General features: G+C 43.1%; 1 protein-coding gene and 1 pseudogene across 5 annotated transcripts; one reads left to right on the top strand and one right to left on the bottom strand.

Annotated features, from left to right (window-relative positions):
- Positions 1–2,166: 2,166 nt before the first annotated feature.
- Positions 2,167–3,533, top strand: LOC114683792 (annotated as a pseudogene).
- Positions 3,534–3,758: 225 nt separating this feature from the next.
- Positions 3,759–23,558, bottom strand: Zmym5 (zinc finger MYM-type containing 5). Of its 5 annotated transcripts, none has more exons than XM_028858128.2 (8): positions 23,396–23,558; positions 22,421–22,476; positions 15,374–15,836; positions 15,069–15,159; positions 13,587–13,872; positions 12,063–12,225; positions 10,961–11,167; positions 3,759–5,164 (listed from the first exon to the last, which is right to left on the bottom strand). In XM_028858128.2, the coding sequence occupies exons 3-8, from the start codon at positions 15,755–15,757 to the stop codon at positions 4,421–4,423; spliced, it is 1,875 nt and encodes a 624-aa protein (XP_028713961.1). In that variant the 5' UTR covers positions 15,758–15,836; positions 22,421–22,476; positions 23,396–23,558; the 3' UTR covers positions 3,759–4,420. The 5 variants fall into 5 exon arrangements, with proteins under 5 accessions (XP_028713961.1, XP_037064397.1, XP_028713962.1 ...); XM_037208502.1 differs by lacking the exon at positions 23,396–23,558 and adding an exon at positions 23,302–23,321; XM_028858129.2 differs by lacking the exon at positions 23,396–23,558 and adding an exon at positions 23,217–23,237.
- Positions 23,559–23,809: the final 251 nt, after the last annotated feature.

The raw sequence follows: 23,809 nt of genomic DNA, 5'->3' as shown, positions 1-23,809 counted from the left end.
TCCATGCAGTAACCAGCGTCGCCACCAGTGCCGCTTATCATTTATTTCAATCAATATTTTAAAAAAATATTTAAGGGATTTTAGTTAGTATTGTGTTGAAATTAGATGAGTAATGGACAGATATATCATCTTCCAATCTAAGAAAAATTGTGTATTCCCCCTCTATTATTTAAGATTTTTGTGAGTGTTTTGCCTGCATTATGTTATATACACCATGTGCATGTAATACACGAGGAGCTACAAGAGAACATCAGATCCCCCTAGAACTGGAGTTGCAGAGGGTTATGAGCCACCATGTAGGTGTTACATTCAACTGCTGAGCCATCTCTCTATCCTCTATTCTTATTTTCTTCTGCCTTTTTCTCCTCCTTCTCCTCCTATTTGAGACAGGGTTCTCACTATGTAGCCTGGAGCTCGCTATGTAGTTTGCTGGCCTCTAATTCAGAGATCTGTTTTCCACTTCCTACTGGGTGCTGGTATTCAAAGTTTGCACATTATTCATTTTTTTTGTTTGTTTCCCAAACAAGAGTTTCTCTCTATCCTTGGCTGTCCTGGAACTGACTCTGTAGACCAGGCTGCATCCTGAGTGCGGGTATTAAAGGTCTGCACCACCTTTTTTATGTATTTTCTGTTTTTTCCAAACAAGTTTTCTCTATGTAGGCCTGGTTGTCCTGAAACTCACTCTGTAGGCCAGGCAGTAGAGTAACTTCAGTTCCAGGAGACTTGACACTCTCTTCTGAACTCTGCGGGCACCATGTACATACATGGTACACACAACATACATACAGGCAAAACACTCATACACGTAAAATGAAACTAAAAGAAGTGTCATATCTTCTAAAGTACCCTCATAGGCCTTTGAGAGTAAAGTGACATTTTGGAGATATTTCAAAGCTATATGTATATTCAAATCAGTTTCTACCTCTGTATCTATTTGGAAGGAGTCTGGTAGAAGATCCACCTCAACTCTCCTCCCCCCTTTCCCTAAACCCACCCCTTCAAAGCCTGCCAAACACAGCTTCTCCCTCAGAGAGGCTCAAGACCACTTCCACAGGGTATATAAGGGCATCCCAGAAAAGACACGTGGTTCTTCCAGTCTCTTGGCCTCATCTCCTCTCTGAGGGGCCAGGAATCACCCTGAACGCTTTACCCATCAAACCTGGGCTTTTCCAATTCGGTCTGATTTGGTTTGCTGCATAGGTGGAGAGGCCTATCAGGGTGAAAAAGACTTATCAATATCTTATAGAACATGATAGCTCATGCTTGCCTGGAACTCATTACACATTAAATATCCTATGTTGGCCATGAATTAGTAATAATCCTCCAGCCTCAGCTTCCCTAGTGCTGGGATTACAAGTGCAAACCACCATGACTGACTTAGATCTAATCCTAAATGATTAAAAGTGACTTTTTTTTTTGAGCAGGGTTTCATATACCCAAGAGTGACCTGACACTTTCTGCTTGCTTCTACCTCCTGAGTATCGAGATTACAGGCTGATGAAGTGTTGCAGATCAAACCCAGGACTTCCTGGGTGACAGGCAAGCACTCTACCAATGGAAGGACATCCTTGGTGTGAAACAAGGTACAATTCCACACAAATGATTTAGTTGGTGTTCTAAAAAATGCTCTCATGCAGTGGCATCGTCGAGTGTGTGCTCCCACACAGAAGGAAGCATCTCATTAGGTCATTGTTAATAAAGACACTGTTTCACAAGAAAAGCCATGTCTCAGTGTTTTATTTCTGTGAAAAAAACAAAAAACAAAAAACACTATGACCACGGTAACTCTAATAAAGGAAGATATTTAATTGGGGCCGACTTACATCAGGGCAGGAAATAAGGCAGTGTACAGTCAAACATGGTACTAGAGAAGGAGCCATCTTGATCCAGAGGCAACAGGGAGAAAACTGACTTGAGCTTCTGAGACCCCAAAACCCACACAGTGACACACTTCAACAAGGCCACACCTAATAGCCCCAGTCTAAGCAGGCCATTGCTATTCAAACCACAAGCCCCCAATGGCGAAACAAGTTCACACACCCCTAAGAATTTAATAAATAAAATTATCAGAAGTAAAAGAGAAAATTATCAAATTCATAGTGATCAGGACCCTAGATGGCAATCAAAATTTTTACATTTGCTTCTTCTTTGGGAAAATATCAAATGATGGATGATGTTGATGCAGCAGGAGGGCATGGAGAACCCTGGGGTCCAGGATTGGGAGGCTTTGGGAGTTGCAGTAGTCACTGTGGCTGTGGTCCAGGCTTGGAGGCTTGTGGAGGTAAAGCTGAAGACAAGGAATGGAAACCCATCACCAAGCTGGGCCATCTAGTCAAGGATGTGAAGATCAAGTCAGTTGTGGGATGTTTGGACTGTGTGAAGAGGTGTTGCTGTGATTGGCGTAATAAAGAGCTGAAATGGCCAATAGCTAGGCAGGAGAGAAGAGGCAGGACTTCAGGCAGAGAGGCAGTCAGAGGGATGAACCTAGGGACGTGGGAGACACCAGTGGGATTCGGAACAAGTCCAACATAATGGGCAGGGTAAGGTAACTGAGCCACATGTGATAGAATATAGATTAATAGAAATAGGTTAAGTTATAAGAGCTAGTTAAAAAAAAAATTCTAAGCCAAGGCCAGGCTTTCATAATTAATAATAAGTCTCCATGTCATTATCTGTAGGCTGGCAGTCCCAATGAGAAAGCTTACTAGACAAGTCCTGGGAGACCTACTTGTTCTCCCTGCCCATTAAGGAATTTCAGATTACTGACGTTTTTTCCTGGGCTCATCCCTGATGATGTTCTAAAGATTTCAGTGCAGAAGCAGACTCAGGCTGGCCAGTAGAACAGGTTCAAGGCTTCTGTTAATATTGGGGACTACAATCGTCATGCTGGTCTTGGTGTTAAGTGCTCCAAGAAGGTAGTCACTGCCATCTGAGGGGCCATCATCTTGGCCAAGCCTTCCACTGTCCCTGTGCGGAGAGACTAAGGTGGGAACAAGATTTTCAAGGCCCACACTGTTCCACGCAAGGCAATCGGCTGCTGTGGCTCCATGCTGGTGTGTCGCATCCTCGCCCCCACAGGCACTAGCACTGTCTCTGTTCCTGTGCCCAAGAAGCTGCTGCTACTGGCTGGTATTGACTGCCTAACATCAGCCAGGGGCTGCACTGCCACCCTGGGCAACTTTGCCAAGGCCACCTTTGATGCCCTCTCCAAGACCTACCCCCAACCTCTGGAAAGAGACTGTTCATTCACCAAGTCTCCTTATCAGGAGATATTCATTGACCATCTTGTGAAAACCAGAGTCTCTGTCCCAAGCTCTAGCTGTGGCTACCACATAAAGGTTTTTATACAAACAAGGAAAAAAACACAGTGAATTAAGTCTGAAAAAAATTGTTTAGATTCATAGTTTCTCAAATTTCACACATGGATTATACTTTCACAGGGAAAAGTACAACACTGAAAGTTAAATACACACACACATACACACACAATTTTTTTTTTTTGAGACAGGTTTCATTGTGTAGCCTTAGCTGTCCTGAACTTGCTCTGTAGACCAGACTGGCCTTGAACTCAGATCCATCTGTCTTTGCCTCCCAAGTGCTGAGATTAAAGGCATGCACCACCACCTGTCTACACACGTTTTTAATGTCTCTTATAGTCATACTAACAGAAAAATAGCAATATATTCTTAATAATTAAAATTCTTATTTAAGAAAAGCTAAATTTACACATTAAACTGAAAACAAAAATAAAAAGCCAATAAAATTCAAAATACCTTTATTTACTGTAACAAATGAACTGATTTGTGCAAATAGAAAAAATGTTTTAAAGAAAGAAAACACAAGAATTTGGTTTAATAGCAAACAGCTGTAGCTTCTGATCCTATTCAGTTCTTAAGCTGTTTGAATATATTTTCTTTTTGGTTTATCAAGACAGGGATTTTTTTTTGTATCCCTGGCTGTCCTGGAACTCACTCTGAAGACCAGGCTGGCCTTGAACTCACAGAGACCCACCTGCCTCTGTCTCCTGAGCGCTGGGATAAAAGGGGTGTGCCAACCCTGCCCAACCTGAATATATTTTAACAATGTTAAAAAAAAATGCTTATTCTACAATGTATCTTGTCTTTTCTGGCTCTCAGGCCATTAAGTGGAAGTCCTCTAAGAACAACTTTACAAGGTGAGAACCCCCATAGTGAAAGAACTCAAACTGCCTTTAATAAAATCTGCAAGAATCATTATTTACTCCAATGGCTTTTCAATTTGAAACAGGAATATTTTTACTATTTATTTGCTATTAGACATAGTGGTAACAAACTTCCGTAAGTTCCTCCACTTAAGAGTACCACAATGTAATGGTACTGTCTCCTGGTACAAAACTTTCCTGTGTAATGCAGACCCTGTGATGTCTAGAGCAGACAGGACATTATGTGTACAACAGCAGCACACCATTTTCCCCATCCTCATAAAATCTACGCTCTATATCAGCTTCATCGGTTTTACTATTCAAGTTAGATTTTAATTTGGAATACTTAACACTGTTGTTGATGTGCATTTCACTTTCCTCATGTTTCCCGAGAATATGTGACAGATGCTGCCAATCTTTGCACCCATTCTCATTTTTCAGTTGATTCTTCCCTTCTCCAAAGAGTCTGCAATACAGACAAAACACTGAGTCTTTGGAGGCTGAGTAGAGAAGCCAGGATCTGGTGGTCTTCTCACCGCTCGGAAGAATCCGTGTGTAGTACGCTTCCGAAAACTTCCTCCCTGTGTTGTCTTTTGGAAAATTGAAATTTCTTAGTTGAGGTGGATCATTTTTGACAAGACTATCACGCTGTTTCATATTCAAAATCCGGGGCCACGAGCCTGGATCTGAAGACAGTACAGCTGACACAGCGGGGTCTTCCGAGCGTCTGTCTCCCGGTTGCTCTTGCAATGTATCAGGCATGGCTGTCTCAGGAGGCGAGTTCCCATGCTGCTCCTTCTGTGACGCATCTAGGCTACATTCTGCTGCAACTTTTATTACCTCTGAGCTCTTTCCCTTTTTTTCTGGTATTTCTATTTTTTCTGAAAGTGTGCTTGATTCAAGTAATTTTCTTTCATTTTCTTCTCTGGTAGCATTCCTTTTTCTGTTTTGTAAAAGTAATAATTTTGATCTTTTTTCCATTATCTGTCAAGAAATAGAGATTACAATTTTATTGGCATTTTAAAAACTGAAGTAACAGAAATAAAACCAGGCAATGGCTCACTGTTAGCTATCAAAGAAATAAGGCATACCAAGGAATGCACTCAGTGTACATACATACATGAAGCAAAGTACTCATACTCTGACAGTGATTGGATAGTGACACAGGACTTTGGCTAAAGCTCTGGTGAAAATTTAACAATGTGCATTGAATTGGGAAAGCAGTTTGGCAGTTCATCTGACATTGTAAACATATGATCCATACAGACAAGGTATATAGCTAAGATAAATGTCATGTTCACACAACCATTCAATGAGATAAATTCAAATAACAATAAAAAACTAAGTATAAAGCTGGGCAGTGGTGGCGCACACCTTTAATCCCAGCACTCATGAGGCAGACATAGGTGGATCTTGAGTTCAAGGCCAGCATGGTCTACAAAGTGGTTTCCAGGACAGCCAGGGCTACAAAGAGAAACCATGTCTCAGAAAACAAACAAACAAACAAACAAAAAAACAAGAAACCAAGTATAAACTGGTAAAGACAGTAAACGCCTTAAATCTCAGCACTTAGGAGCAGAGGTAGGCAGTTGTCAGCTTGGTTTGGTTCACACAGAATTCCAGGCCAGCCAGAGATACATAGTAAGACTTTTTCTAAACACACAAACAAACAAACAAAAAGAGGGGGCTGAGAAATAGCTCAGCTGTTAAAGAGCACTGGCTGTTCTTCCAGAGGTCCTGAGTTCAATTCCCAGCAACCACATGGTGGCTCACAATCATCTGTAATGGGATCTGACGCCCTCTTCCACCCTTTAGGCATACATGCAGGCAGAACACTGTATACATAGTACATAAATCTTAAAAAAAAAAAAAAAAAAAAGAGGCAGGCCAGGTGCTAGCTAGTTTTATGCCAACTTTACACAAGCTAAAGTAACCTGAGAGGAAGGAACCTCAATTAAGAAAATGTCTCTAAAGTTGGGCATAGTGGCACATCCCTTAATCTCAGCACTCAGGGAGGCAGAGGCAGGCAGATCTGAGTTCAAGGCCAGCCTGGTCTACAGAGCAAGTTCCAGGACAGGCAGGGCTACACGAAGAAACCCTGTCTCAATAAATAAATTATATATATATGTGTGCCCCCGCCCCTTCAAGGCAGGATGTCACTATGTGGCCTAGCTGTATTCAATCTATGTATATCAGGAAGGCCTCCAACTTGCAGTGATCTGCCTGCCTCTACTGTGATTAAACATGTCCAGCACGCCCAACTCTTTTCTTTTCTTTTTTTTTAATAGAGTATTTTGCCTCCATGTATGAATATGTGCATGCCTGGTACCCATAGAGGCCAGAATCGGATCCCCTAGAACTGGAAACATGGATGGGTGTGACCCAACATATGGGTGCTGGGAATCAAATCTGGTTCCTCTGCAAGAACAAGTACTCTAAACCTCTGAGCCACCTCCCCAGCCCCTCAAAAACAATCAGTTTTAATTGTAAAAGTGCTGTAATCCTTTTTACACGTGTACAGAAGTACAAACACATAACAAAGATCTCTACTTCATAATTCCCAATACACTGTCCAGTAATCTTCATTTATTTACTTATTTATTTGATTTTTCAAGACAAGGTTTCTTTGAATAGCTCTGTGTCTTTCATGGAACTCACTCTGTAGCCCAGGCTGGCCTCAAACCCAGAGATCTGCCTGCCTCTGCCTCCTGAGTGCTGGGATTAAAGTTATGTGCCACCACTACTCTGCTATTTTTTTTTTTTTTTTTGAGACAGAGTTACTCTGTATAACAGCCTTGGCTGTCCTGGAACTCTCTTTGTAACCAGGCTGGCCTTGAGCTCAGAGATCCACCTGCCTCTGCCTTCAGAGTGCTGAATTAAAGTCGTGTGCCACCATGCCTGGCCCTATTAATGTATTTTTGAGAGGGGTATCACTGGAGTTCCAGCTCACCTCAAACTCACAGACATCACAAGTGCTAGGATTAAAGGTGTGCCACCATGACCACACATGGCATTTTACTTTATAATTACTTTTCAAATCCATTATAGAAAAAAGGTACTTGTGGATTTAAGTGAGGACTTAAAACACCGTTTTCCTTCCTTCATGGGCTGAGGTTGAATTTATTTTATAGAATGATTACTGAGCACTTACAAAGCTCTGGGTTTGATACTTAGCATCACATAAAAGAGCTGTGGTGACAGATGCCTGTAATTCTGGGATGGTGGAGATACTGGCAGATCAGAAATATCCCCAGAAGTACAGCTAGTTTGAAGCCAGCATGGACTAGCGACCCTGTCTCAAAAAACAAAATAGTCACTCAGCAATACAGTGTGTATTGCTTTTGAAGAGGACCTAAGTTCTGTTCCCAGCACTGATGCTGTACAGCTGGTGCACTAATGTGTGTAACTCAAGCTCCAGGGGATCTGATGCCTTCTTCTGAACTCCGTGGGGAACTGCAATCACACTCACACAATCACACACACATACAATTAAAAATAAAACCACTTGGGGGTTTGGGAGAGGACTCAGTACTTAAGAGCACTCACTGTTCTTTCAGAGGACCTAGTGTTTGATTCCCAGCACCAACATGGTGGCTTACAACTATCTGGAATTCCAGTTCCAGGAATCCAATGACCTCTTTTGACCTCCAAGGGCACCAGGCATGAACATGGTACACATCCATACACATAGGCAACACTCATATACACAAAGTAAAAATAAATGTATCTAAAAAATAAAAACCTTAAACATTGAAAAGTGCCATTTACTTACTAAATTTTTAAACAGGGTCTCTCTAAATGCCAGGCTGGCCTCAAAATTGACTCTTCTTCCTTGCACTATATATATGGCAGAATAGTATTTTATTATGGCAGACAAGGAAAACATTTTAAAAGATTTTCATTTTTTTTTTTTGAGATAGGGTTTCTCTGTGTAGTCCTGGCTGTCCTGAACTCAGAGATGCCCCTACCTCTACCTCTCAAGTGCTGGGATTAAAGGCATGAACTACTACTGCTGGGCTCTTAAAACAGATTTTCATGTAGCCAAGGCTGGCTCCAAATTTGTTCCATAGCCAAGGCTGACTTTGAACTTTTCTTATTTGGGATAGATGTGTCTACACAGATCATTCAGTTGTCTCCCATGCGGGCTATGGGATTGAACTCAAGTTGTCAGACATGGTGGCAAGTGCCTTTATCCACTGAGCCATCTCTCTGGCCTGACCCTGGACTTTTGATCCTCCAGTTTCTACCTCCTGAGTGCCAGGAATATAGGAATGTCCCTATATGCCAGTGTTTATGAGGTACTTTATGTATGATAGGTGAGCACTTACAAGCTACATACCAATCCATTTACAAATCTTGGATTATCATTTATTAATTATTTTTCCTAATGTAAGAATCGTCAAGTGACTTGTTTTGTTGCCCCCTTTTTGAGACAGGGTCTAATCTACAAAGCCCTGGCTGTCCTGGAACTCACTATGCAAACCAGGCTGGCTTTGAACTCACTAAGAGCCACCTGCCTTTGCCTCCTGAGTGCTGGGATTTTAAAGGCATTTACCAAAAGACCTGTATCAAGACTTCTCAATAAGGAAGATGGGAATTTAGCTTTCCTTCCTCTCACAGATTCACATTCACATCACCCAGCAACATGTCAATCACAGGATGCCTTGGGGACTGTCATGTACAAACTCGATGTTGAAGAGCATACCTAGCGTGTATCTATCCACTAGATGCCAACAGCACCCCTAAAGCACTGGCAGGAAGAAACATTCCCCAAATCCCTGGCTTACATCAAGAGTATATTTAGATTTTGGGGCCACTGAAATTTCACAGCCAGTAAATGCAGTTGCTTTGTGAGCATGATGACCTGAGTTGACCCCTGGAACTGACTTTACGAAGTGACCTCTGACCTGTGCACATGGGTCATGGTGTTTGCCTGCACTCACACACATACATTACCCGTACACTAGAATAACTATGAATTTCGTATATATTATATATAACAAGTATTTTCTTAATTTTTGTTTTTGTTTATGGGGTTGGGGGTAGTGCACGATGTCAGATCTCTTGGTGCTTGAGATACAGGAGATAGTGTCCACCTGACATGGGTGCTGGGAACTGAACCTGAGTCCTCTGGAAAAGTAGCAAGTACTCTTTACCACTGAGTCACTTTCCAGCTCCCTATTAAAAGAAGAATAGCTTTATATTTTATGACTACACATTATTCAGTGATAAGCAACTAATGACAATATTAAAAAATTTTTGTTGATGTTGGGGGTGCCATCAGGGACTTAACCTAGGACTGTGTGTATACCTGGGAAGTCCTCTGCTCCTGAGATATCCCAAGCCCTGTTTTTTCTTAAAATGTTAATACATCACTAAGGTTTCTCTTCTGCTCTTCTCTGAAGACCTGCTACTGATTACTTTGAAACGAGTCAAGATCTGGATACACACAGCTGCGGCCTATTTTGATTCCATGTATTTCCCCATCTTACTTTCTTCTCTTCAATTAATACCCTATGTGCAAATCTCATGTTATTTTTTTACATGTGTTTATATGTGGTGTATGCACATGTGCACATATGTATGTAGATGCATGCTCTCTTGAGCATGTGCAGTCACAGAACAACATTAGGTGTCCTGTTCCAGACACATGGTTACAAAGGCAGCCCTAGTTAAACTCAGTGAGTTATAAAACAAACAAAGACACTGTGGTGGTTTGAATGAGATAACCACTCTAAGTCTCAGGCATGTGAATAGTTGTCCCTAGTTGGTGGCTGTTTGGGGTCCAATTAGGAGGTGTGGCCCTGCTGGAGGAAGTCATCACTGCAAGAAGGCTTTGAGGTTTTAATACTCCTGCCATTTTCAGTGTCTTCTCTCAGCTTCCTGTTTGTGAATCAGATGTGAGCACTCAGCTCCAGCTGCCTCCACTTCACCACCATGAACTATTATCCTCTGGAATAGTGAACCCCAAGTAAGCCCTTTTTCCTGTAAGTTGCCTTAGTCATGGTGTTTCGTCACGGTAACAGAAAAGTTAATACAAACATGAATGTAGGAAAGGAATTTGGAGGGGCAGGGGACACTGATAAGGTGGAAATAAGGGAATGAGAGTAATGAAAAGATATTACATATATACATTATATTCATTTATGAAATTGTTAAAGAAAAAACTAATAATATCTGAGACAAGGTCTTGCTTTGTATGGTCTAACTTGCTAGGTAGAAGAAAGTGGCCTCCACCTCACAGAGATCCACTTGTTGGGCCTCCCTAGTGCTGGGATTAAAGGTGTGCGCCCTCATCGAAAGTATTAAAACTTAGCTCAGCATGGTGGTATACGTGTGAATCTGAGTGCCCCTGTAGCACAATGGGAGATGGCATCAAGACTCACCAGAAGCTTGAAGGCCAGGTAGCCTGGTGTACACATTAAACAATGAGATCATGTCTCTAACAAGGTACAAGGCAAGGACAGACACCCAGGTTGTCCTCCTTCACTTACAAGCACTTGCATCACACAAATACATGTACGCACAAGTAAGAAAAAGAATTGGGGGCTGGAGAAATGACTTAAGCAGTTAAGAGCACTGGCTGCTCTTCCAGAGGATCTAGGTTTGATTCCTAGAAATCACATGGTGGCTCACATCTGTCTGTAACTCCAGTTCCAGAGGACCCAATTCTCTTCTGGCCTCTGAGGGCATCAAGGATGTGATACACAGACAAACTTGCAGGCAGAACACCCACGTACATAAAATAACAGCAGAGGAACAAATGAAACAATACATTACCTCTTCATATTCATTGACACAATTCTGGCAGCAGAATCTCTTTTGCTGACCTGTAATCAGGACCTTGTGTCCAGTATTCTTGGGCATATACTTGCTACACTGTTCACAGCAGTTCATTATTAGACCATTAGTCAATCTGTATTCATTAAAGCAATTATTACTACAAAGTTTATGTGTTATATTGTTAACACTGATCTCATGGCGAACCTAAAAGAAAACAAAATTTCTTAAGACAGTATTAGATAATTTACTGCCCTACAGTATTTGGATCCTTCCTTACAGTATTCAGGAGGCAGATGAAGGGAATCATTATCCATACTTAGAATGGCGTCTGTGTGTCTAGCAGTGAGGTGGTTCTAAAGCTGTAACTGAAATAAATTTGTCTTTGATTTGAATGCCCCCAAAGTTATTGATATCACATTTAGTTACTGAGGACGATGTAAAACAAAGGACTGCCTGAATAATGTCTGTCTCTTCCTCTTGAACAGGATCAAACTATTTGTCCCACATATTCTTGCAGATCTGTTGATTCCTTCACTGTCTTGAAATTACTGAATTACTACAACTAATTCCACAGAAACAGACGTACTTTTTACACCACGAAATTGGGGTATATCTATCTCTTCATATAAAAATTGTTTGAGGGTTGGGAGAGAGGTCTCACTATTGTATAGCCTTGGCTGTCCTGGAACTCACTATATGTAGACCAGGTTGGTCTCAAATTAAGAGATTTGCCTGTCCCTACTAGGATTAAAGGTGTGTACCACCGACTCAGCAATAAGTCTTTTTTTTTTTTTTTTTTTTTGAGACAGGGTTTCTCTGTGTAACAGTTCTGCCTGTCCTGGAACTCTGTAAACCAGGCTGGCCTCAAACTCATTGAGGATCCACCTGCCTCTGCCTCCTAAGTGCTAGAATTAAAGACATGCACCACCACCACCACCACCCAGCAAGTAGTAAATCTTTTTAATAAAGAGAATTCTAACATCTTAGTAGTTCTTTCAATTTAGAATATGGACATTATGTAGATACAGAGCTTACACTGGTACTTAAAATTCAGCATTATTCCTAGAAGTCTAAATAGTAGCAGTATAAAGAGCCAGACCTCTCCTAATTTATTACACATTATACATCTTGACTTAGTAAAAACTTCTTTTCTGAGACTCTGGTAGCATTCATTGGGAGACAGAGATGCATTACGGAATTCTGGTAAGGACTTGCTTGACTCCACTGGAGGAATAATGGTTGTTGTCTTCATAGGAGAGTCTCTGAAACACAAGGGGAAAGGAACTTCTTAAGATCACTGTACTTTAAAATCCACTCTCAGCTTTACTTCCACTATTTCCTAAATAATACAAGTGAAAACTCTTTCGGAACACTAGTAATGCACTAAAGTTCCTAGCATTCTAGGATTAAAAGATGCTAGTAGCTGGGGCTAGAGAGATGGCTTAGTGGTTAAGGGCACAGGCTGTACTGGGCGTGACGGAGCACACCTTTGATCCCAGCACTCAGGCAGAGGCAGGCAGATCTCTGTGAGTTTGAGGCCAGCCTGGGCTACAGAGCGAGGCTCAGGACAGCCAGGGACACACAGGAACCCTGTCTTGAAAACCCCCTCCCAAAAGAGCACTGGCTGCAGTGCTTGCAGAGGACTCAGCGCTGGTTCCTAGCACACACCCGGTGGCTTACAACCATCAATTCCAGTGAACCCAGCTCCCTATTCAGGCTTCTGAGGGCACAGAGTATACTTACACAAACACAGGCAAAACAACCATACACATAAATAAATCCTGTAAAAAACACTGGTCGGAAAACACAAAACCAGTGGTGCTGAACAGATGGCTCTTTGTTGCATTTACTGCTCTTACAGAGAACCCGAGCCTGGTGCCTCGCCTGTGTGAGGCCGCTCGGTATCACCTTTTTACCCCAGCTGTGGGGGTGATGCAGCACCTGAGCTTCGGGCCACCTGCACTCACATGTACCTACACACAAACACACACACAATTTTTTCCCTTTATTTTTATTTTGTGTGTATGGTTATTTTGCCTGCATGTATGTCTGTTTACCACATCAATCCAATACCCACAGGGGCCAGGAGAGGGCGGATTTCCTGGGACTGGAGTTAACTGCAGTTAACCTGGGTGCTGGAAAAACCAAGAGCAGCCGGTGCTCTAAAGCACTAAGACATCTCTCCAGCCCCATAAAAGTAAAACTGAAAGAATGTTGGTAGTGGGCCTGGAGAGATGGTCCAAAAAGAAAGGGCACTGTCAAGCTTGATGACCTAGGTTCAATCCCTGCAACCCACACTGTAGAAGCAAAGGACCAACTTTAGTGGGTTATTCTCTGAATGTGTGCGTACACGTGTACACACACACACACACACACACACACACACACACACACACACACACACACTCACAGATCAAAACAAACAAAACCCACACAAAAAAAGGGAAAGACAAACATAGCACCTGAGAGGATACTATACTTCTGTACCTACATACATTCTTCTGTTAAAACTACAATATACTACAGTGTAAGTTCTACCATAAGTCTAGCTTACAGTTATATCCAGAGGATTTATTTATACTGGACCATTAAACCACAGGGAGAAATGTTGAGGTCTGCTTACTTTTTACATGTCACATTCTGTGTCTTTTGAGTACGTCTGTGAGAGAATGAAGAAAGGCAGGTAGTTGTACAAAAGAGGTGAGCTGATCCTTTTCGTTGATAAACTGTCTGCCCCTTCTGTAGAGGTTTTTTGCAGTTTGCACACGTGACTTTAACTGGTTTAGAGGGTTGTTGTTGGGCAGAAGGCTGGAATATCTGTTTAGGAAGTGAGGCCACTGGTGATGAAGAATCCACCCCTTGTTGTTTCTGGTTACGAGGAAATGATGCTGACTGGGAGATCCAAGAATCTTAAAAATGAAACACATAAGTAAAAGTCATGGAATAAATAAAAATACATATTAGGACATATCTAAATTTAAGATGACTTTAAGAGGCCAGCCTGGTCTATAGAGCAAGATCCAGGACAGGCTCCGAAGCTACACAGAGAAACCCTGTCTCCAACTCCCTCCCCCCCCACAAAAGTCATTGATTCAGCCCTAAAAACAGATAGGACATAAATTATTTTTGATTAAAAAAAAATTTCCCTCTCCAAATTGCAGACACAAAAGACTTCAAACGTATTAAGTAACATTATTTAATATGAAAGCCAATCAATTATTTGATATAGAATGTAACAGATGTGAGTTCTAAAAAGAACAGCTACGGGAGCTGAGGAGACGGCCTATCTAGTAACATGCTTCTTCTCCCACTGTGCAGTCCTGAAGACCGAGAGCGATCTCCAGTATCCACGTGAAACTAAACAAAACAGACAACTGGAAGAGAACAACGCAAACAAATGGCAGGCTAATAAGGTGGCATAGCGGTGACATCACTTGTGGCCACATCGGACAACCCAAGCTGGCTCCTTAGATCCCACACGGTAGGAGAGAACTGACCCCTGCAAGTTGTCCTCCTGTCCACTACATAAGCTGTAACATGTGCGCACACATGTGCGCGCGCGCACACACTCACTTACTCACTCTTAATGTATTTAATCTAGCTTTTGTTTTTAAAGTTAAACCAGTAATGGTGGCACATACTTTTGACCCCTGCACTCAGGAGACTCAGGATCTCTGTGAGTCTGAGGCCAGCCTGATCTACATAATGAGTCTCAGGGCAGCCATGATTACAGAGTGAGAACCTTAAAGACATTTTCTTTTTAAGGTTAAAATAGGAAAAAAAAAGTCTCTGTGAGTTTGAGGCCAATCTGGTCCTGAGAGCGAGTTCCAGGATGGCCAGGATTAGACAGTTAAAAACAAAGAGCATGCATTTATAATCCCAGTGTTGGGAAGACAGAAAAGGTCCCTGGGGCTTGCCAGGTAACGAATCTAGCTGAGTGAGCTTCAATGTCAGTTAGAAAAACAAAACAAAACAAAACAATTTCAAAAAACAAGACAGAGACCAACAGGGGAAGAGAGCTCCGGCCTCCAGGCACGTGGGTACAGACTCACACAGAAACCTCAATGTACTTAATACAAAGCAAACAATAGAACTTACTGCTTACCAGGATTGTAATGTGCTGGAAATCTTCCACTGTGAAGTGTGTCTGCTACATCCATCCTACCAGGATTAAAAGGTCCTACTCCAGTCTTGGTCTGTGAAGTTAAAGATGAGGTGTATGTTTGTACATTAACACTACATCCTTGACTGACATATACCAAGTTGGTACTCTACAGTGATGTACAATCAATCATTAAGTTCCTATCTCGCCTAGCATTCAGGTCTTACACCTGCTTCTAAAGTTGTTAATGTTAGTATTATTACAGTCAATTCTGTAGTGATACCATTAATACCCACTCCTGAATTTACCTTACTTCTTGATAGACTGGAAACGAAGAAATCCAAATTTTTGGCACTATTTTTGTTTCCAGGAGGTCCCCATTCAGTAAACTTGGTAGAATTTTTCTCCTCCCCTCCATCTGTTTCTGTGTCCTCTTCATCCTCAATAACAATTGTTTCAGATATACTTCCCTTCTGAGAAGTCAAATCTTTTAAAGGAGAAGGAATTGTGGAATAATTTCCTTGTGGATTTTCATGTTTTGAAGATGCAAATACAAAGTCTCTTTCCTCAGCTATTGCTGGAGCACAAACTGGAGGCTGTATTGATTCAACGAACACAACATCATCATCTTCCACAGGTGAGTTTCTAGATGCACTGACTGAAGAATCCACATCTGTGAGATGAGCTGCCATGACCGAATAGCCTAGTAAAGCATAAGTCCATACAGCTGACCAATCTTCTCACCTGTATTATTTATCCACAACAAAGACTCTGTAAGAGACAGAAAAGAGGATATTTCAATTTTACTGAATTAACAGCACTGATAAAAATTTTTAGAACCGTTCATGTGATACTCATTCTGTTTTCCTGTTAACCACTATGTTAAATTCTACTTCTTTGTGGAGTTTGATGGAAACTATAGAATTTGATAGCAGTAATTGTGCTCATTTTATGCTACTCTCCATTCACAACAAAAACAGCCTAAGCTCGCCGGGCAGTGGTGGCACACGCCTTTAATCCCAGCATGAGGAAGGCAGAGCCAGGCGGATCTCTGTGAGTTTGAGGCCAGCCTGCTTTACAGAGCAAGATCCAGGACAGGCACCAAAACTACACAGAGAAACCTGTCTAGAAAAACCAAAAAAAAAAAAAACCAAAAAAAAAAAGAAGCGCCTAAGCTTTCTTTAAATTTAAAATACAAAATTTAGGCTGGAGAGATTACTTGGCAGTTAGGAGTGTCTCTTATTTAAGACCTGAGTTCAGTTTCCAGCATTCATATCAAGAGGCTCACAACTGCATGTAACTCTAGCTCCAGGGGATCTGGAACCCTCTGCTAGACTCCACAAACACCTGCATCCACAACTTTCAATGTCCACACAAGACACACAAGTTAAAAATAAACTTGAATATATATTTATTATATATATATATACACACACATGGTAGCACACATGTTTAAAAAATGTTTCTTTCTTTTTCTAGTTTTATTTAGTTGTATTTTTTAACGTATGAGTGCTCTGCATGTATACCTGCAGGCCCGAAGAGGGCATCAGAACCTATTATAGATGGTTGGTTGATCCACCATGTGGTTGCTGGGAATTGATCAGGACCTCTGAAAGAGCAGCCAATGCTCAGCACTTGAGAGGCAGAGGCAGAGGCGGAGTCAAGAGAATCTCCAAGTTTAGGCCAGCCTGCTCTACATAGCAAGTTCTAGGACAGTCAGAGCTAAACAAAGACCCTGACTCAAAAACACTGAAACCAAACCAAACAGTAAAATTTCATTAAATACCAACTCAGGGTCCTTACACATTACCGTAGCAGACGCTCTCACGACTAGTCTCTCTCATACTGCAACTCCTAGTTCTCTCGTCCTGTCAATGTTTTTCTCCCAAATAAATCTCCCAATACCACAATGAAATTTTCTTAGAATTGTTCTTGTTTTTCCCCCATCAGGAAGCCTAAGTCCTTTTGTTCGACAAAGGTCTTTTTTTTGGTTTTTCTCTGTGTAGCACTGACTGTCCTGGAACATGCTCTGTAGACCAGGCTGGCATTGAACTCAGAGATCCACCTGCCTCTGCCTCCTGAGTGCTGGGATTTAAGGGGTGCACCACTACCACCCCTCTTAGAGACATTTCCTTTATTATGATTCCCTACTAACTGATGGCTCTAGTTTGTTTCAAGTTGACATAAAACCATTCAATACGGTTCAAAACAGAAAAGTTACTGTTTGACCACTGAGTTATGTTATATTGAGCAAGTTTATACATCTCATTGAATTAAGTTTTCTAGACTGTAAACAAAATGGACATAAAACAAGATTTTAGCTTGGTATAATCCAAGACTCAGGTTAGGACCTTACACCCGCTAGGTAAGTACTATACAACTGAGCTATATCTCCAGCCCTAGACATTTTAAATCTTGATGGGTTAAAGTTCTCTAATTTTATTTTTGCAACAAGTTTTACCTATAAATGGTAATATTTTTTCAATACAAAGATCCCTGAAGAGAACCCAGCAGGGACACTGATGAAGATATGCCACTTGGCTATAGATAAATGATATGTATTTTAAAAGGCTAAAAAGGAAAACTCTAATGAAAATTGCCATTAAAAAATGAGTCAGATATGGGTGTGGTGGTACACTTCTTTGATCCCAGCACTCAGGAGGCAGAGGCAAATGGTCTCTGTGAGTTCAAGGCCAGCCTGATCTACATTGAGAGCTTCAGGACTACAGAGATGCCATCTCAAAACAAACAAACAAAAAAACGAAAAGAAAAAAGAAAGAAAAAGAAATGAGTCACAGCATTAGGAAGATTGAGAACCACTGACTTAGCAAGTTCCAGGACGGCCAGGTCTCTCTAAATAAAGAGACCTTGTCTCGGGGCTGGGGAGATGGTTCAGAGGTTATATGAGCACTGGCTGTTCTTCCAGAGGTCCCGAGTTCAATTCACAGCAACCACATGGTGGCTCATAACCATCTATAATGAGATCTGGTGCCCTCTTCTGGAGTGCAGGCAGACACTGTATACATAATAAATCTTTTTTTTTTTTTTTTTTTTTTTTAAAGATTTATTTATTTATTATGTAGACAGGAGAGGGTGCCAGATCTCATTACAGATGGTTGTGAGCCACCATGTGGGTGCTGGGAATTGAACTCAGGACCTCTGGAAGAGCAGTCAGTGCTCTTAACCTCTGAGCCATCTCTCCAGCCCCCATAATAAATCTTAATGGAAAAAAAAAAAAAAAAGAGAGAGAGAGAGACCTGTCTCTCTCTCAAAAAACAAAAACAAAAACAAAAAACAAAAAAAAAACAAAAACAAAAAAACACCCATAAAATGAAAAAGTCATCCAAAAGTTCTCTGAATGTATAATGGATAGGCAACTATTTCAAATTTTACATCTCAACTTGTCAGGTCCAAAAGAAAACTCTGGACAAATGGTACATACTAAAATGTCGGCAGACCTCAGGCTCTCAGCACCTGGGTACCTGTGACCCCACCCTAAACTCTACCTCATGGGCTTCCACACTCCACCGCTACCAGGTTTTCACTACTATATAACCTTGCCATTTTGGCCACATGCCCTCTTGCTCCCTTCCAACCCCGTCCATTCTGCTGGCCATGTTCAGTCTACTACTCTCTCCCTGCTCTGGAGTATTCCAGATGCCTCTGGCTACACTCTCCTCATATCTACAAAAAAAAAAAAAACCTCTCCTCAACCACACCTTAGAGCAGTCATGTCCTCATTTCCATTCAATAGTAAGTTTTCGTTGAGTGCTTTAGACTTTCGGGTGGTTTAATTTTGTTATGTGGGGCTTTTCTATGAAAAGATTTAAAAAAAAAAATAACAAAATTGGTAAACATCCTCCATCAGATCTGGCCTATGTAGGCAAGCCTGTGGGGCATTTCCTTGGTTGCTTAATAATGTAGGAAGGCTCAGTCCAATGTGGGTGGTACCACCCCAGGGGCAGGTGGTCTTGGGTTACAGAAGACAGTCAGATGTAAATGGGAAGCAACTAAGCAAGTACCTTCGGTTTCTGCCTTTAGGTTCCTGCCCCAACTCCCTTACGATGGACGTAAAATTTAAGATAAAGTGTGAGGAAAAAATGCAACTCACAGAAGCCTGACTTGTAAAGTTTCGGAGGGAAGCAAGGACTGACAGTGCCATTCTCGTGTCGTGTTGACATATTTCAATCTGTAGCTTCTTGTCAGCTGGGGCTAACAAATTGGCTGTGATTAACAAGAGAGCAGCATCACCGAGATGAAATCTGCAAAGTATGTGGTGCACACCTTTGGGGCACTGGAGAGGCAGAGGCGGGCGGATCTCTGATGTAGAGCCCAGCTTGGTCTACAGAGAGTTCCAGGACAGCCAGGGCTACAAAGAGAAACACTGCCTCCAAAATACAAATAAGAAAAGCAATCTGTGAAGTATTTCCTCAGGGTCAGCACACAGAAGCTGTGATTCAGAGGCGTCAAGGCTATCTTACACTGACAGCGGAACTTGGTAATATGTGAAAGTACTCGAGATAATGACAGCATGGACGGACCCTGAGGAGTCAAGAGGTCACAAAGAGACGCTGATGAGGCAGGTTAAAGATCCCTGAAGAGAACTCAGGAGGGACACTGATGAAGACGTAGCCTTAGTTACAGTAAAGACCCCAGCATATTGGAGAGGCCAGGATTGAGAGATAACAAGACAGATGCAGGTGTGAAGCGGAGCTGGCCTGAGTCCTCGTATGTGCAGATAGCAGAGCCGGACAAGTCACAATGTGCAAAGTTCTCTGGAGCCCCAAAGATCATGAGTCAAATCCCAGGTGTCAGACTAAACTATTTATATTTACACTGTCGAACTCTGGTTTTGCTTTGATCTGTGCCTGATTCTTCTCTCTTGGAATAATAAACATGTAACTAAGTTTTATTTATAGGAATACCCAGTTGAAAAACTTGGCGGACTTTTAATTTTAAATACTGAAAAAAATTATTATTTTACGTATATGGGAGTTTTGCCCAAATGCCTGGTGCCCAGTTCCCTGGAACTGGAGTTACAAACAGTTCTGAGCCATCATGTGAGTGCTGGAAACTGAACCTACTACTCCTCTCCCCCAACCCCCGAAGCTGAGGACTGAACCCAGGGCCTTGGGCTTGCTAGGTAAGAGCTCTACCACTGAGCTAAATGCCCAATCCCTTTACTTTTTTAAAAAATTATTTATTTTTATTATATATACATTGGTGTTTTTGCATACATGTATGTCTATGTGTAAGGGTGTCAGATCCCCTAGAACTGGAGTTACAGAGAGTTGTGAACTGTCATGTGGGTGCTGGGAATTGAACTCAGGTTCTCTGGAAGAGCAGCCAGTGTTCTTAACCACTAAGTCATCTCACTAGCCACCAAACCTACTACTACTCTTAACCACTACGGGAACTCTTCAGCCACCAGATTTTCAATTTTTAAAGAGATGTTGGCTATTTTAAAGAGACTTTGAACTTAAAAAAAAAATTTGAGTTATTCAATGTCCGAGTATTTTGCTTGCATGCATGCACACCACATGAATGTCTAGTGTGCCTGAGGGTCAGATTCCCTGCAATAGGTCAAGGGTGGCTGCAAACCACTATGTGGGTGCTAGGATTCAAGTGCAAATGTTCTTAATGGCTGAGCCATTTCTCTAGCCCCAGGCTTTGAACTTTTAAAAGCAGTGGCAATGTGTGGGTCACACCACCTTTGGCAAACCTCTTTCAAAACCACTGTTTTTTTGTTTTTGGGTTTTTTTGAGACAGGGTCTCTCTGTGTGGCCCTGGCTGTGCTGGCACTTGCTCCATAGACCAGGCTGGCCTCAAACTCAGAGATTCACCTGCCTCTGCCTCCCAAATGCTAGGATTAAAGGTGTGTGCCACCACAACCTGGCAGAAACCACTGCTTTAAAGTGTATGAGTTTTCTAAATGTTTATTTAATTTTGTGTGTGTGCCTGGTGCCAGCTCACTGTGTATGCAGGAGTCTGAGGCGGTCAGAAGAGGCATCAAATCCCTTAGAACTGGAGTTAGAGACTGCTGAGTGCCAGGACTCAAACCCAGGCCCCTGCAAGATTATCAAGTGATTTTAACTGCTGAGCCATCTCTCCAGCTCCCCAATCTCCTTCCCGACTCCCCTAACACCCTTTCCCAACACAGTTTCTGTGTAGCCCTGGCTGTTCTGGAACCTGATCTGTAGACAGGCTGCCATCAAACTCATAGATCCTCCTGCCTCTGCCTCATGAGTGCCAGGATTAAAGGCCTGCGCCACTACACCCTGTTCAATCTCCATTCTTAAAAGCTAGACAGAGAATTCTACGATCTGACACGGTCCTAACTTTAAAAGGGTCCATCTGAGAGGGGCTGGAGAGATGGCTCAGCAGTTAAGAGCATTTACTGCTCTTTCAGAGGACAAAGAGTTCTGATTCCGGTGCCCAACTGATCCCACTCACAAATACCTGTAACTCCAGCTCCAGCCGATCCAATACCTTCTTCTGGCTTCCTCAAGAACACAAAGACAACACATACTCTTAAGTATTTTTTAAAAATGAAAAAGATATGTCTAAGAAGTACTATATAAGAAATCACAGAGGCTGGAGAGATGGCTCAGTGGTTAAGAGAACTGGCTGTTCTTCCAAGGGATCAGGGTTTAAGTCCCCACATCTCCAGGGCAGCTCACAACCTGCTGTCTAGTTCCAAAGGATCCAGTGCCCTCTTCTGGTTTCCTTGAACACTGCAGCCAAGTGGCACACAGACATACAGGCAGCAAAACACCTATGCATGTAAAAATAAAACCTTTCAAAATCCGAAAAACCTGTAATTCGCTCTTCCTCAATCTTAAAACATTTTTTTTTTTTTTATTTTTCGAGACAGGGTTTCTCTTGTGTAGTTTTGCGCCTTTCCTGGAACTCACTTGGTAGCCCAGGCTGGCCTCGAACTCACAGAGATCCGCCTGGCTCTGCCTCCCGAGTGCTGGGATTAAAGGCGTGCGCCACCACCGCCCGGCTTTAAAACATTTTTCAGTAATTATTTAGGCATGTATTTTAAAACTGACTTTAAATAATTACTAGTAGTTTAAAAAATACAACAGAAAGAAGTATCTTTTGGAAAGGAGGACAAAAACGTTATGTGCACAGCATTTTAATGAATTGGGGCTTAGTCCCATTTAGGAATGCTAGAAAACAGCAGTGTTAGTGCTACCCACAGGTGTGTCTTCCCCAGATTCCACAGGCTCAGCTTTCCCGGCAGAGAACACTCAAGCTGCAACTTTTCTACAGAATAGCAAAGCAAACCTCATATAGAACACAGTCTATCCTAGTAAGTTTAAACAGCAAGGCTACGCAAAATGACTCACAAAGGAGATGCTTTCCTTATTTCTGCCAAATGCTTCACCAGACTGGCTTGAAGGTCCTAGAATAAGAGTAAAAAACAAAACAAAACAAAAAACCCTTTAGCACCAATAGCGAGGAGGTAGCATCAACCCTGAACTCCAGAGGAGGAAGTTAACCAAGGTGAATTCATTCCCAAGCTTTTCTAGCAACCTAACCACAAATAAACAGAAAATCAATTATTAAAAACTACAGCAGACCAAGCTCAATCTACTCCTTCCAGATTCAGAGTAAGGAGTAGCAGAATGATAAATAGGTCCTCAAAGCCAGTAAGGGATTCATTCCTATTTCTCCAAAGCCCACTCTGCGTCACCGCCACCACTAAAGTACCAAGAAGGAGAAAGCGGTTCAATAACTGGTCCCATTTGGCGCAAGCACTTGCTGGGACTTAAGGTTCCTACGCCTCTGTAGCCAGCGACAGGCACCAAGTCAGCCATAAGAAATTAACCCACGTAAGACTAGAAGCTGCACAGCACGGTGGAGAAGAGCAAAGGAGAAAACGCCGCAGGCCTTAAGCGGTCACCTCACCACCGAAAACTTGGGGTCTCGGTCGGGCAGACCGAGTAGGGGTGCAGCCACCAAGCCGGAGGGTCAGAGGGCCCCGCCCACCCGCTCGCAGAACAGAAAACAAAACACCCGAGACCTCCGGCGACCTCGGGTAGCCGCCACCCGCGCACTGCGTCCCCCGCGCCCCCCGCCCCGCCGTCCGCCTCACGCAGCCCACCCGGCCGCGCCCGCGCTCCCTCAGCCCTCGGGCAGCACCTGAAGCTGCCGGAACAGGAGCGCGGCCCCCAGCGCACCCCGAGGCCCCGACGCAGCAGTGGCGACACCGACCAGCTGCCCTCACCCGCCTCCGCCTCCTCCTCCCGAGGCTGCGCCGCTCTCAGCCACCCCCACTCTCCGCGGCCCTCGACAGGAAAGACAGCGGGGAAAAGCCTCACCCGGTTCTGGCTGCAGCTCCGCGGAACGAACCTCCCCTCCCCCGGCCCACCCCCCTTCGGCGACACGCACAACTCCGCTCGGTCCAGTCCCGGCTTTAGCGCTGGGGAGGAGGAGGGAGAGGAGGCGGCGGCGCGGCGGAGCCCGGGGAGGCCCCGCCCTCCACACGCTCATTGGCTGCTGGCGAAGGCGGCCCCGAATGCCTCGGGCATGGCCATTGGCTCCGTCGGCTTTCTTTCAAGGCCCTCCTCGGTGAGGTAGTCAGGGCGGCTGTCCGTCAAACGCGGGCCACGCCCTCGAGCCTGCTGTTCCCTCCCCCCTGCCGCCAGCCTCGGGCTTAGCCCGCCCTCCCTCCCTCCCTCGGTGCCCCCGCCCCGCCCCGCCCCCACTCGCCGGGTCCGCCGGGGTCAGAGCCC

Source organism: Peromyscus leucopus, chromosome 9, assembly GCF_004664715.2.
Source record: "Peromyscus leucopus breed LL Stock chromosome 9, UCI_PerLeu_2.1, whole genome shotgun sequence".
Lineage (NCBI taxonomy): Eukaryota > Metazoa > Chordata > Mammalia > Rodentia > Cricetidae > Peromyscus > Peromyscus leucopus.
The sequence above is the reverse complement of the archived record's forward strand: the minus strand, read 5'-3'. Positions and strand labels throughout refer to the sequence as shown.

Excerpts from the sequence above, each read along its gene's own strand:
- Zmym5 (XM_028858128.2), bottom strand. The coding sequence starts at position 15,757 with ATGGCAGCTCATCTCACAGATGTGGATTCTTCAGTCAGTGCATCTAGA. Across the intron at positions 15,160-15,373 it reads CCAGTCTATCAAGAAGTAAG|ACCAAGACTGGAGTAGGACC; the intron begins GTAAATTCAGGA and ends TTAACTTCACAG. Across the intron at positions 11,168-12,062 it reads TGTGTAATAAATTAGGAGAG|GTTCGCCATGAGATCAGTGT; the intron begins GTCTGGCTCTTT and ends GTTTTCTTTTAG.